The sequence below is a fragment of the Microcaecilia unicolor genome, chromosome 12, assembly GCF_901765095.1.
Source record: "Microcaecilia unicolor chromosome 12, aMicUni1.1, whole genome shotgun sequence".
NCBI lineage: Eukaryota > Metazoa > Chordata > Amphibia > Gymnophiona > Siphonopidae > Microcaecilia > Microcaecilia unicolor.
This window is the reverse complement of record NC_044042.1, coordinates 91,433,610-91,447,190: the sequence shown is the minus strand read 5'-3', so window position 1 is coordinate 91,447,190 and position 13,581 is coordinate 91,433,610. Positions and strand designations below refer to the sequence as shown.

The following is a 13,581-nucleotide window of genomic DNA, read 5'->3' as shown; positions in this document are numbered from 1 at the left end:
AGCACTAGAAATGTTGAGAAAATATGTTAAAGAGGTATTAGAGATCCTCTCAGAGGGATTCCCACCTATTATTAGATTACAATATATTTCTGGTGCAAGGAGGGGTGATCTTCCTGAAAATCCTCAATCTGGAATGAATTTAACTGACTTTTTAGAAAATTCTATGGAGGTCATAACTGAGAGAACTACACTGTTGGTTACTTTTGCTCTGCAAACTGATCATAATAATATACTGAGACTTTATTTTCGCCACATGAACTCCACCTTTCTTGGTTCAAAGATACAGATTTTTCTGGATTTTTCCAAGGCTACTCAAAGAAGAAGAAAACCGTTTTTGTTATTAAAAGAAAGAGTCCTCCGACTTGGAGGAACCTTTCAATTGAGATTTCCTTCTAAATGTTTTGTTTCTTTGAACTCTATATCATATATATTTTTTGAACCAGGAAAGTTACAGGATTTTATTTCCTCTAAAGAATAATGCTGTATTAGGTATTGTATTGGGCATTGCTCGGCTGCAATTTCCCTGCATTTTTGATAGATTTATTTCCTAGATCTTGGATCACTCTATTGTGGACTATATAATGTTTATATAATTTACCTAGTTGGATTGATCTCTTATATTATGTTTTTTTCTGAATCTTCATTTATGTTGGATTGCATAAATGTAAAAATGAATAAAGATAAATTAAAAAAAAAAAGAAAGAAAGTAAGAAGAATTAGAAAGTAAGGTGATTGATTTGAAGAAAGTTGCATGTGAGGTCAGAGAGATGGTTAAATATTATCTCAGCTAGGGTAGGAGTGGATAAACATGTCCCGCTGCAGTATGTGCAGCCCGAGTCAATCCTTGTGTGTGTGAATGAGACTAACAAGTTAGTTACTTCGTCCATTAAAGGCTTGGTTGAAGAGCCAAGCTTTCACCTGCTTCCTGAAGTAGAGGTAGTCTTGTGTTAAGTGGAGCCTTTCAGGCAATGCATTCCAGAGTGTAGGGGCTACTCCGGAGAAGGCTCGCTTGCAAGTATCACATCGTGTAATGTCTTTTGGAGAGGGTGTAGTTAGTTGTGAAGGGGTGGAGCAGATGGAAGTGGAAGGGGAAGGAGTGAGGAGGCTCAAGAGCAAAAGGAGACAGAACAGAGCCTTGCCTTTACTACTTCCCCAGAGAGAGAGAAGAGAAAGGTTAGTGCCCCCTGAAAAATGGAGGAGAGAAAAAGACTACACTACCCAGCAGCCCCGGTGCAAGCCCTGGTATAGAGATTACCTTCCCCAGCAGGTCACAGGGGAGAACTCTGACAAGGCAAGGGAGGGGCCCCTGGAGGGTAATCAGGTGAACGAGGAACAGCTGAAAAGTGGGTGGGACGAGGAACCCATAGAATGGCAAGAGGCTGAGGAGAGGGAGAAAGAGGAGAGCCCTGAGGAACCGATAGACCTCACAGCCTGGGCTCATTACTTAGGGAAAAAGCTGAGGAAGCAGGTGAACTCGTGGTATGGCAGCTGGGTTACCAGGGGAAAGAGAAAGGGTCATGAGGGAGAAGGGTCAGTGTATTGAGAGTGACCCAAGAAAGGGTGGGACCTTTTTGTTCTCCCCAAAGCGAGTTCAGGCTGTTATGAACTGTGTGTTATGAACATGTTTGTTCACCCCTTCAAAGAAATGTAATAGATTGGTGAAGCAAGATGTCCCTTTACTAAATCCATGTTGGCTCTGTCTCATTAATCCATGCTTTTGAAGGTGCTCTGTATTTTTATTCTTAATAATAGTCTCTACTATTTTGCCCAGCACCAATGTCAGGCTCACCAGTCTATAATTTCCTGAATCTTCTCTGGAACCTTTTTAAAAATCGGCGTTACATTGGCCACCTCCAATCTTCCGATACAATGCTTGATTTTAAAGATAAATTACATACCGTGGCATGGCATGGAGGAGTGGCCTAGTGGTTAGAGCACCAGTTTTGCAATCCAGAGGTTGCCAGTTCAAATCCCACTACTGCTCCTTGTGATCTTAGGCAAGTCACTTAACTCTCCATTCCCTCAGGTACAAACTTAGATTGTGAGTCCTCCTGGGACAGAGAACTATCCAGAGTACCTGAATGTAACTCACCTTGAGCTACTACTGAAAAAGGTGTGATCAAAATCTAAATAAATATTTAAATATTACTAACAATAGTTCCACAAGTTCATTTTTCAATTCTATCAAGTACTCTGGGATGAATACCATCCAGTCCAGGAGATTTTCTACTCTTCAATTTGTCAAATTGAGCTATTACATCCTCCAGGTTTATAGAGAGTTCATTCAGTTTCTCTGAATCATCATCTTCGAATACCATTTATGGCATGGGTATCTCTCTGAAATCTTCCTTGGTGACATCATCTGCATATATGAATGGGTTTAAACCCATTTTTTTTCCAGTTTCTTGCCAAGTGGAGCCATCAGGACACTAAATAATATTGGTGATATTGGGGAACCCTGAAGGACCCCGCATTCAGTGATCCTGGAGGCTGAAAATTCATTTGACATCTTGACAAAGTAGGATCTAGTTCTTAAAAAAACGTTGAACCAGGCTGCTACTGCTCAAGTTATTCCTATGTTGTTGAGCAGGGTCATTAGTATTGTGTGATTTTACTAGGTCGAATTGTAGTAGTAGTATTGACTGGCCTTGGCTTGTTATTCTTCTGAAGTTTGTGATCAGGGTGGTTATGACTGTTTCAGTGCAATAGCATGATCTGAAGTCTGATTGAGAGCTGTGAAGGACTTGGTGCATTAAGTATTCTGTTAATTGTTGTTGTGCTACTACTAGTCCCTCCATTGTTTTTGTCAGCAGTGGTATTGACATTGATGCAACTGGTCTGTAATTAGTGAGTTCATTGATCTTTCTGGTGGCATCTTTAGGGATTGGAGTGAGTATGATGTTGCCCTTGTCAGAAGGGAAATGGCCTTTCGAGAACATGTATTCTATGTTTAGTTAAGTGTTTGATTAACTAATCTGGTGGGTTTTCCATCATGTAGTTTGGGCAGCTGTCTAGTAGGCAATTGGCTTGTGCATATTTTATCAATAGTGATTTAACTGAGCTGGTTGTTGGCATCTTAAAGGAGGACCAGATTCTGTCTGCCTTGATTCATGCAGGAAATCTATGAGTGTTTGTGTTGCAGCTAGGTTTGATCTTATTTTTATTTTTTCTTCGAAATATTGTGCGAGCTCGTCTGCTGTTGATGGTTTTTCATTTGAAGTTAGCAGACTTTTGTGTTCAGTACATTTTTCATTAGTTCATATATTTTGTACCTGTATCTCTCCTCTCCTTTTCCAGTAGTGTCCCTCTGTGTCCCTATCTCCCCCTTTTACAGCATAACCCCCCACTTCCCCATCTCCCCCACCATTTTCCAGTAGTAAGAACATAACATAAGAACATAAGCATTACCATACTGGGACAGACCAAAGGTCCATCAAGTCCAGTATCCTGTTTCCAGCAGTGGCCAATCCAGGTCACAGGAACCTGGCAAGATCCCAGAATAATAAAACAGATTTTATGCTGTTTGTCCTAGAAATAAACAGTGGAGTTTCCCCAAGTCCATTTTAATAATGACTTTTCTTTTAGGAAATTATCCAAATCTTTTTAAACCTTGCTAAGCTAACTGCTTTTACCATATTTTCTGGCAACGAATTCCAGAATCTGCCCCATGGTGTCTGCACAGAACTTCAGGGATAGCTGGGAGCACAGGATGCCTCTTTTAGGAGATAACCTCACATGCTCTCTTCCTATGGTTCCAAATAGTTCCCAGGGGCTATGCATTCTCTCACAGTTACTCTTCTCAATGGAAGCCATTTTAAATTGTTTAATCAGGGAAATGGGTCTCTGTAGAATTAAGCCTACATTGTTTCTCAAGAAGATTTTAAATGGGTTTTAACATGTTTCAGCTGCTTAACAGTGTAGGTGAGTACAGATATTGGAGCAATTAAACAGTTTCAGGTTTCCAAACCATTTCTGAATCTTGCTGATGAGTCTGGTATTTTTCCCAGTCTGGGAAGATACAAAATAAAAACAGGTTAACCCAAGGGCTGAGAGTGTAAATAACTGATTAAAGTTTTGGTTAAAACTTGAAAATGGATATTTTTCGTGATGCAGGGCATTCTTAATTGTCCACTGCACAATAGGGCAGTATCATCTTTATGCTCATGACTCCCAGATCTACCTCTCCACAACAGAAATCTCAGCCGAAATCAAGGCCAAAGTATCAGCCTGCCTGTCTGACATTGCTGCCTGGATGTCTCAGCGCCATCTGAAACTAAACATGACCAAGACTGAGCTTCTTATCTTTCCCCCTAAACCAACCTCTTCTCCTCCCCCATTCTCTATTTCTGTGGATAACACTCTCATCCTTCCTGTCTCAACAACTCGTAACCTTGGGGTCATCTTCAACTCCTCCCTCTCCTTGTCTGCACATATTCAGCAGACTGCTAAAACTTGTCGTTTCTTTCTCTATAATATCACCAAAATTTGCCCTTTCCTTTCTGAGCACACTACCAGAACCCTCTTCCACACTCTCATCCACACTCTTATCACCTCTCGTTTAGACTATTGCAACTTGCTTCTCACAGGTCTCCCACTTAGCCATCTCTCTCCTCTTCAATCTGTTCAAAATTCTGCTGCACGACTAATATTCCGCCAGTGTAGTTATGCTCATATTAGACCTCTCCTCAAGTCACTTCACTGGCTTCCTATCCGTTTCCGCATATAGTTCAAACTCCTCTTATTGACCTATAAGTGCATTCACTCTGCAGCTCCTCAGTACCTCTCCACTCTCATCTCTCCCTACATTCCTCCCCGGGAACTCCGTTCACTGTGTAAATCTCTCTTATCTGCACCCTTCTCCTCCACTGCTAATTCTAGACTCCGTTCCTTTTATGTTGCTGCACCATATGCCTGGAATAGACTTCCTGAGCCGGTACATCAAGCTCCATCTCTGGCCGTCTTCAAATCTAAGCTAAAAGCTCACCTTTTTGATGCTGCTTTTAACTCCTAAATCTTATTCACTTGTTCAGAACCCTTATTTTATCATCCTCACTTTAATATTCCCTTATCTCTTGTTTGTCCTAAATAGATTGTAAGCTCTGTCGAGCAGGGACTGTCTCTTCATGTTCAAGTGTACAGCGCTGCGTACGTCTAGTTACGCTATAGAAATGATAAGTAGTAGCATTGGATAATGCATTATGACCACCATTTTTATTTTCATTTTTTTTTCAGATGCAAGCAAAGCAGCATTTACTGCATCACCAAGTTCTTGCTTTCTGGCCAATCGTAGCAAGGCTGGCAGTTATTCTGGGGAAGCTACCATGAAAAACGAATGTCTCTCAGAGCAAAATTATGTATCCCTCACAGCTAACCAGCACCTCAGCATATCTAGTGACCTGAACCCCTTCTCTACTGGGGAACATGAAGCTGATAGGAAGAAAATCTCTGTCTCTTTCATGGAATGATTTGTGGGAATGATAATGTGTATCATCAAAAATCTAGCTCAGGGCTTGCCACACCTGTGCTGAAGACCCCACAGCCAGTCGTTGTTTTAGGATATCCATAATGATTACACATATCTGCCTACACTGGAAGCGCAGAGTATATAAATTTATTTCATGCATATTCATTGATTTAAGAGAAAGTTTTTACTTTCTATGAAGGAAGCAGTTAACTGTCAAGCCCTTTTATTTATTTATTTATTACATTTGTATCCCACATTTTCCCACCTCTTTGCAGGCTCAATGTGGCTTACAATACATCATGAATGGTGGAAATGTATAAGGAAATAGACATTTAGTGTTACTGAAGGATCTTGGGTAACATGGTAATGATAAAGCATAATAGTAGTATAACAAGCCAATGTTGTAAGACAATTCTGGATATATATGGAGGAGTTCACATTTGTTGATCTTTGTGGTATACCTTGTTAAAGAGATGGGTCTTCAGTAGTTTGCGGAAGTCAGTTAGTTCACAGATCGTTTTTAAGTTGCGCGGCAGCGCGGTCCAGAATTGTGTGCTCAAGTATGAAAAGATAGACGCATGCGTTAGTTTGTATTTTAGACCTTTACAGTTGGGGAAGTGAAGATTAAGAAATGTGCGGGATGATTTTTTAGCATTCCTGGGTGGTAAGTCTATTAGGTCTGACATGTAGGCTGGGGCATCTCCGTGAATGATTTTGTAAACCAAAAGCATTAAAGCGTTTTGCGGTAATTTGATGTCAGTACGCACTTAGTGTCCCTATCTCCCTCACCATTTTCCAATGGTGTCCCTATCTCCCCCTTTTCCAATACCTCCTTCTTCCTTCAACTCCTCACCCCCATCCAGTACCTCTTTCTTCCTTCAACCGCCTCCCCCCCAGGTCCGGTGCCTGCTTCCTTCAACCCATCTCCCCAAGTTCCGAACCACTTTCTGTTCTCCCTCCTCCCACCCCAGACCATCAAACCTCCTTCATTTAGCAGCCCCTGCAGCATATAACATGCTGCCTGTCTGAGCCGGCATCGTATCCTTCCCTTTGCGTATCCCACCCATCTGACACAACTTCCTATTTCTGTGAGGGCAGGACACATAGAGGGAAGGATCCAATGCCGCCTCACATAGGCAGCACTGCAGGGGCCACTAAACGAAGGAGGTTTGACGATCTGGGGGGGGGGGAGAGAGAACGGAAAGTGGTGTTGCCCTCGTGGAGGAAGCGGTGCCGGTTCCACAGTAAGGTGGGAGGGGAGGGGAGAAAGTCAATACTGCAAATTAAAAAAAAAAATCTACGACTGACAACAGCTGGCATCAGCGTAGGCGCTGTTTTCTTTAAAATCTGTTTGGGGGGGCAACCACTCCCTTTGCGCCTCCCCCCCCCCCCCCCCAGCTACACCTCTGTTCTTACCTTGGTGCTTTGATCTCCTCCCATGGTTTTCAGTATCACCTTTACTACTACTTATCATTTCTATAGCGCTACTAGACGTACGCAGCGCTGTACACTTGAACATGAAGAGACAGTCGCTGCTCGACAGAGCTTACAATCTAATTAGAACCTTTATGCTGATGACTCCCAGATCTACCTCTCCACACCAGAAATTTCAGCAGGAATCCAGGCCCAAGTCTCAGCCTGCCTGTCTGACACTGCTGCCTGGATGTCTCACCACCAACTGAAACTAAACATGGCCAAGACTGAGCTTCTTATCTTCCCCTAAACCCATTTCTCCTCTTCCCCCATTCTCTATCTCTGTGGATAACACTCTCATCCTCCCTCTCTCATCCGTTCGTAACTTTGGGTTCATCTTTGACTCCTCTCTCTATCTCTGCACATATCCAACAGATTGCTAAAACCTGTGTCATTTCTTTTTCTATAACATCACCAAAATTTGTCCCTTCCTTTCTGAGCACACTACCAAACCCTTATCCACACTCTTATCACCTCTTACTTAGACTACTGCAACTTGTTTCTTACAGGTATCCCACTAAGCCATCTCCCACTGTCTCTTCAATCTGTTCAAAACTCTGCTGCACGACATATATTCCAGCAGTGTCGCCATGCTCATATTAGACCTCTCCTCAAGTCACTTTGTTGGCTCCCTATCCGTTTCCGTATACACTTCAAACTCCTTTTACTGACTTACAAGTGTGTTCACTCTGCAGCTCCTCAGTACCTCTTCACTCTTATCTCTCCCTACAATCCTCCCCAGGAACTCCATTAATTGAGTAAATCTCTCTTATCTGTACCCTTCTCCACTGTGAACTCCAGACTCCATTCCTTTTATGTTGCTGCCCCATATGCCTAGAATAGACTTCCTGAATCAGTACGTCAAGCACCAGCTCTGACTGTCTTCAAATCTAGGCTAAAACCCAACCTTTTTGAGGCTGCTCTTAACTCCTAACTCAAACTCAATTGTTCAATACCCATGTCAGTTTTATAATTCTCACCATAAGTAATTCCCTTATCCCTTATTTGTCCTGTTTGACTGTCTTTTACATCATTATTACATCACATCATTACATCAAGAACTTCTATTCTGCAATAACCTGACCAGTTCCATGCGGATAACAGTTAAAAAGAGAACCAGAACTACTATTTGGGAATTTTCAAAACCTAAAAGCAATAACTTAAACATAATCATTTCACATATTTTTAAAATAAAAATATCTTCAGTTGTTTACGGAAGGACACAAATGAGAGACGAGTGAAAAGAAGGAGGAAGAGAATTCTATATTGTTGCAGCTTGATACAAGATTGAAGCCAAAAGTTGATTAGATTGTAAGCTCTGTTGAGCAGGAACCGTCTCTTACATGTTCAACGTACAGTACTGCGTACGTCTAGTTGTGCTATAGAAATGATAAGTAGTAGTAGTAGTATAAGGTCGAAGGAATTAGTAACTGGCCTGTGCTGAGAGTAGCAGTACCCAAGTCCTGGACACAGCATCAGCAGTTGTGAAAACGTGATCAGACTTTGAGGGAGAAAGAGAAAATTACACAAAGGAAGAAGGAACCGTCTGAAAATAACAAGAAGCAGCATAAGGAGTGTCAAAGCAAATGCAAGGTGCAGATAAAGAAGGCCAAGAGGGATTACAAAAAAAAAGATAGCATTAGAGGCAAAAAAACATAGTAAAAAATTTTTTGCGGTATATTAAAAGCAGGAAGCCGGCAAAAGAATCAGTTGGGCCACTGGATGACCGAGGGGTAAAAGGGGCGATCAAGGAAGACAAAGACGTAGCGGAGAGACTGAATGTTCTTTGCTTCGGTCTTCACCGAGGAAGATTTGGGTGGGATACCGATGTCGGAAATGGTATTTCAAGCGGACGAGTCGGAGAAACTCACTGACTTCACAGTAAACCTGGAGGACGTAATGGGGCAGTTCAGCAAACTAAAGAGTAGCAAATCTCCTGGACCGGATGGTATTCATCCTAGAGTACTGATAGAACTGAAAAATGAGCTTGCGGAGCTACTGCTAGTGATATGCAACTTATCCTTAAAATTGAGCGTGGTACCGGAAGATTGGAGGGTGGCCAATGTAACGGCCATTTTTTAAAAAGGCTCCAGGGGAGATCCAGGAAATTATAGACCGGTGAGTCTGACGTCAGTGCCGGGCAAAATGGTAGAGGCTATTATTAAAAACAAAATTACAGAGCACATCCGAGGACATGGATTACTGAGACCGAGTCAGCACGGCTTTTGTGTGGGGAAATCTTGCCTGACCAATTTACTTCAATTCTTTGAAGGAGTAAACAAACATGTGGACAAAGGGGAACCGGTTGATATTGTGTATCTGGATTTTCAAAAGGCGTTTGACAAGGTACCTCATGAAAGGCTACAGAGGAAATTGGAGGGTCATGGGATAGGAGGAAATGTCCTATTGTGGACTAAAAACTGGTTGAAGGATAGGAAACAGAGAGTGGGGTTAAATGGGCAGTATTCACAATGGAGAAGGGTAGTTAGTGGGGTTCCTCAGGGGTCTGTGCTAGGACCGCTGCTTTTTAATATATTTATAAATGATTTAGAGATGGGAGTAACTAGCGAGGTAATTAAATTTGCTGATGACACAAAGTTATTCAAAGTTGTTAAATCGCGACAGGATTGTGAAAAATTACAAGAGGACCTTACGAGACTGGGAGATTGGGCGGTTAAATGGCAGATGACGTTTAATGTGAGCAAGTGCAAGGTGATGCATGTGGGAAAAAAGAACCCAAATTATAGCTACGTCATGCAAGGTTCCACGTTAGGAGTTACAGACCAAGAAAGGGATCTGGGTGTCGTCGTCGATAATACACTGAAACCTTCTGCTCAGTGTGCTGCTGCGGCTAGGAAAGCAAATAGAATGTTGGGTATTATTAGGAAAGGTATAGAAAACAGGTATGAGGATGTTATAATGCCGTTGTATTGCTCCATGGTGCGACCGCACCTTGAATATTGTGTTCAATTCTGGTTGCCGCATCTCAAGAAAGATATAGTAGAATTGGAAAAGGTGCAGCGAAGGGCGACTAAAATGATAGCGGAGATGGGACGACTTCCCTATGAAGAAAGATTAAGGAGACTAGGGCTATTCAGCTTGGAGAAGAGACGGCTGAGGGGAGACATGATAGAGGTATATAAAATAATGAGTGGAGTGGAACTGGTGGATGTGAAGCGTCTGTTCACGCTTTCCAAAAATACTAGGACTAGGGGGCATGCGATGAAACTACAGTGTAGTAAATTTAAAACAAATCGGAGAAAATTTTTCTTCACCCAACGTATAATTAAACTCTGGAATTTGTTGCCGGAGACAGTGGTGAAGGCGGTTAGCTTAGCAGAGTTTAAAAAGGGGTTGGACGGTTTCCTAAAGGACAAGTCCATAAACCGCTACTAAATGGACTTGGGAAAAATCCACAATTCCAGGAATAACATGTATAGAATGTTTGTACGTTTGGGAAGCTTGCCAGGTGCCCTTGGCCTGGATTGGCCGCTGTCGTGGACAGGATGCTGGGCTCGATAGACCCTTGGTCTTTTCCCAGTATGGCATTACTTATGTACTTATGAGGTGCACTTGATCCCTTCGCAAAACAATCGGAACAGAGAAGGAGTAGGGAGGATTGGCTCTTCCCAAACAACGAAGGAGACGCATAGGTGGTTAAGAGTCTTTATTGAAAAACATCAAAAACGCCTAAGCGCCTGCCTCAGGAGTCTTATAATGTACTGCTGATTGTAATGCTGATTTCAGGAGAAGACACAGAAATGGAGTTTTTTTTAATACAAGTGGGCTATCAACATAACATAAAACCTTCATGGACTGCCAAAGCTGTCTCGGTGAAGTATCAAGACCGCTTTGGCAGTCCACAAAGGTATTTTTCCTTTGATTCTCGGTTACGTTGATAGCCCACTTGTATTAAAAAGAAACTCCATTTCTGTATCTTCTCTTGAAATCAGCATTACAATCACCAGGCTTAGAGTCTCAGGTGCCATCTTGCAAGCTGGTATAAGAGACGATATGGACGAACGTACCTGTGATGTTGGTGATGGGAGGGAGTTGCTCACACAGCTGAGCTGAGCTGGGGAACACATGCATCCACAGGAAAAGCAATACCTGCAGACAGAGAAAAGGAACAAACAAACATATGGTCATAAGCTTAGCAAATGCCAAGGATGGACTGCTTAATTTGACTTTAGGCTGGCAAGGAAGACAGTGTTAATGTAACAAGTTATTGTGTGGGACACCTGTAAATACACTCGCAAGAATTCTATCTTTACTCACTTACAGTGAAGAAACCAAGGCATAGAGAGATAAAGGACCAGATTCAGTAAATGGTGCTCAAATTTAGGCGTTGGGAAAAGCCGCGCTAAAAGCTATTCTACAAAGGGTGTTTTGAGCTGAGTGATCTTTATAAAATAGTGCTTAGAGAGGAATCCCACGTCCAACTTTGAGCATGAAGAATTATGCCAGCTGAAAACTGATGTAAATCCTGGCATGCAAGTTAACTCACTACACAAGTATTCTATAAAATTACTGCCAAAAGCTGTGAAAACAACCTACGACTATCTAAACTTCAGGACATCACTAAAAACCAACCTGTTCTAAAAGGCATACCCTACCGACCCAACATAAATGCCTACACTCTGCAACACAGCAAAACCAAAGCTCGTAATGGACACTATATAACCTCTCCTCTCTTCGATCCCCATTGTGCCTGAACCTTGATCGACCACAACATCACCATGTATTTGTTTCTCTATCGGACTTGGCGAACGCCTTTACGGTACTATGTAAGCCACATTGAGCCTGCAAATAGGTGGGAAAATGTGGGATACAAATGTATCAAATAAATAAATAAATAAATATACCATATGCCTTACTTTAGCTGTACTTTATAGAGTAAGCCTAAATTTCCACACAGTATATAGAATATGCTGAGCGGCCATGAGCGCTGCCATTTACGCCAAGTAAAACTTGTAAATCCTGGTGCATAAGTTAGGTGCAGAGCAGGTGTACTCTAAAACCCTACATGTACTTTTCTGGAATACCCATGGCCCACCCATAGCCACGCCCCCTTTTCAGCAGAGTGCATTAGAATTTATGCTCACCGCTTTTGCAGAATACGCTTAGCGGCTAGTGCACGTAAATTCTAATTAATGCCAATTAGTGCTGATAATTGATTGTTTACATCAATTATCAGCGCTGATTTGCTTGTTAACTAATTATGAGCATCGTTATTGAATATGCTTTGATTTCCAGGGGAATATGTATTGTTATTTGAATATTTTTTCTACTGAAATTGTCTATTGTCTGTGTCCAGATTGTTCTTGCTGTACACCACCTTGGGTGAATTTCTTGTAAAAGGTGTTAAATAAATCCTAATAAATAAAAAATAATAAATTCTGCCTTGCCCTTCCTTCTGTTTGTAATACAACCCCTAGGTTAACAGGAGGAGTGATGCATCCTGCCTCATCACCTGCCTCTCCTACACTTGCCCACTTTCATGATATAAGCCACATAGATCCTGCAGCTTATACTACAACACTGACCCTGTGGCAGGAGAAGCCGATATGATAGTGAGATGCCACTCATCCTACCAATCAGAGAATGGTTGGTGGTGGGGAAGGAGAAGATCAAGCAAAGTTTGTAACAATCAGGGTAGGGAAGACAAAGGTTAGACCAGTTTGTGTTAGGGCTGGAGCAAGGTATAAAGTGCCCTATATGAACCTTCAACTTTATATAGTGCTTCCCCAGCAAATCCCCTGAGTCAGAGTCTGGGATTACATAAACAAGGTTTTGAATTTGATGGGTACTCTAGATGCAAGAGAGTGGAGTGGAGGAGTGGCCTAGTGGTTAGAGCACCAGCCTTCCAATCCAGAGGTGGCCAGTTCAAATCCCACTGCTGCTCCTTGTGATCTTGGGCAAGTTACATAACCCTCCATTGCCTCAGGTACAAACTTAAATTGTGAGCCCTCCTGGGACAGAGAAATATCCAGAGTACTTGAATGTAACTCACCTTGAGCTACTACCAAAAAAGGTGAGAGAAAAATCTAAATAAATAAGAGAGGGCCAGGGCACTGGTGGTGAGAATTTTTCTAAGGCAGGCCATTTCAACCCAGTCCTCGAGGTACACCAAGTCCCATTAGGTTTTCTGGATAACCACAATGAATATGCATGAAATAGATTTGTATACCAATGAGGAAGTGCACACCAATCTGTCTCATACATATTCATTGTGGAAAACCCAATGGAAGTTGTAGTCCCTGGACCAGATCTTCCATTCACTGAGAACCAGGAGAGGCTGACTGCACCTTCTGTGAAAGCTGTTAGGACATTGAAAGCTAGGGATCATATGTTCTCCATTACTAGTCCTCTGATGTAGTAGAATAATTTGCCTAGTGAACTTTGCAAGTTAAACAATGCCCTTGTGTTTGGAAGAAATTAAATGCCATTAATTTCAACAGGCATTTGGACTAATGTGATAGAATGGTGAAGTACACTCTACTGAGTACAGAGGATTGAGAGGAACAGCTGAGTAGCACCGAATTTATATTGACGTGGATTAGGGTGAGGAAATTGTATATCCTGCAATCTGCATCGATTTGTAGATATGTGGACTTTTTTTATTATGTCACCTTCTATGTGAG

At 42.0% G+C, this 13,581-nt stretch overlaps 1 protein-coding gene across 1 annotated transcript in view; it reads right to left on the bottom strand.

Moving 5' to 3' along the window:
• The window catches only part of LOC115481905 (corticotropin-releasing factor receptor 1-like), a 288,268-nt gene that overhangs the window by 228,398 nt on the left and 46,289 nt on the right, over nt 1-13,581 (bottom strand). Inside the window, 1 exon segment of the mRNA XM_030221359.1 lies at nt 10,966-11,047. Coding sequence (XP_030077219.1) covers nt 10,966-11,047 — 82 coding nt within the window.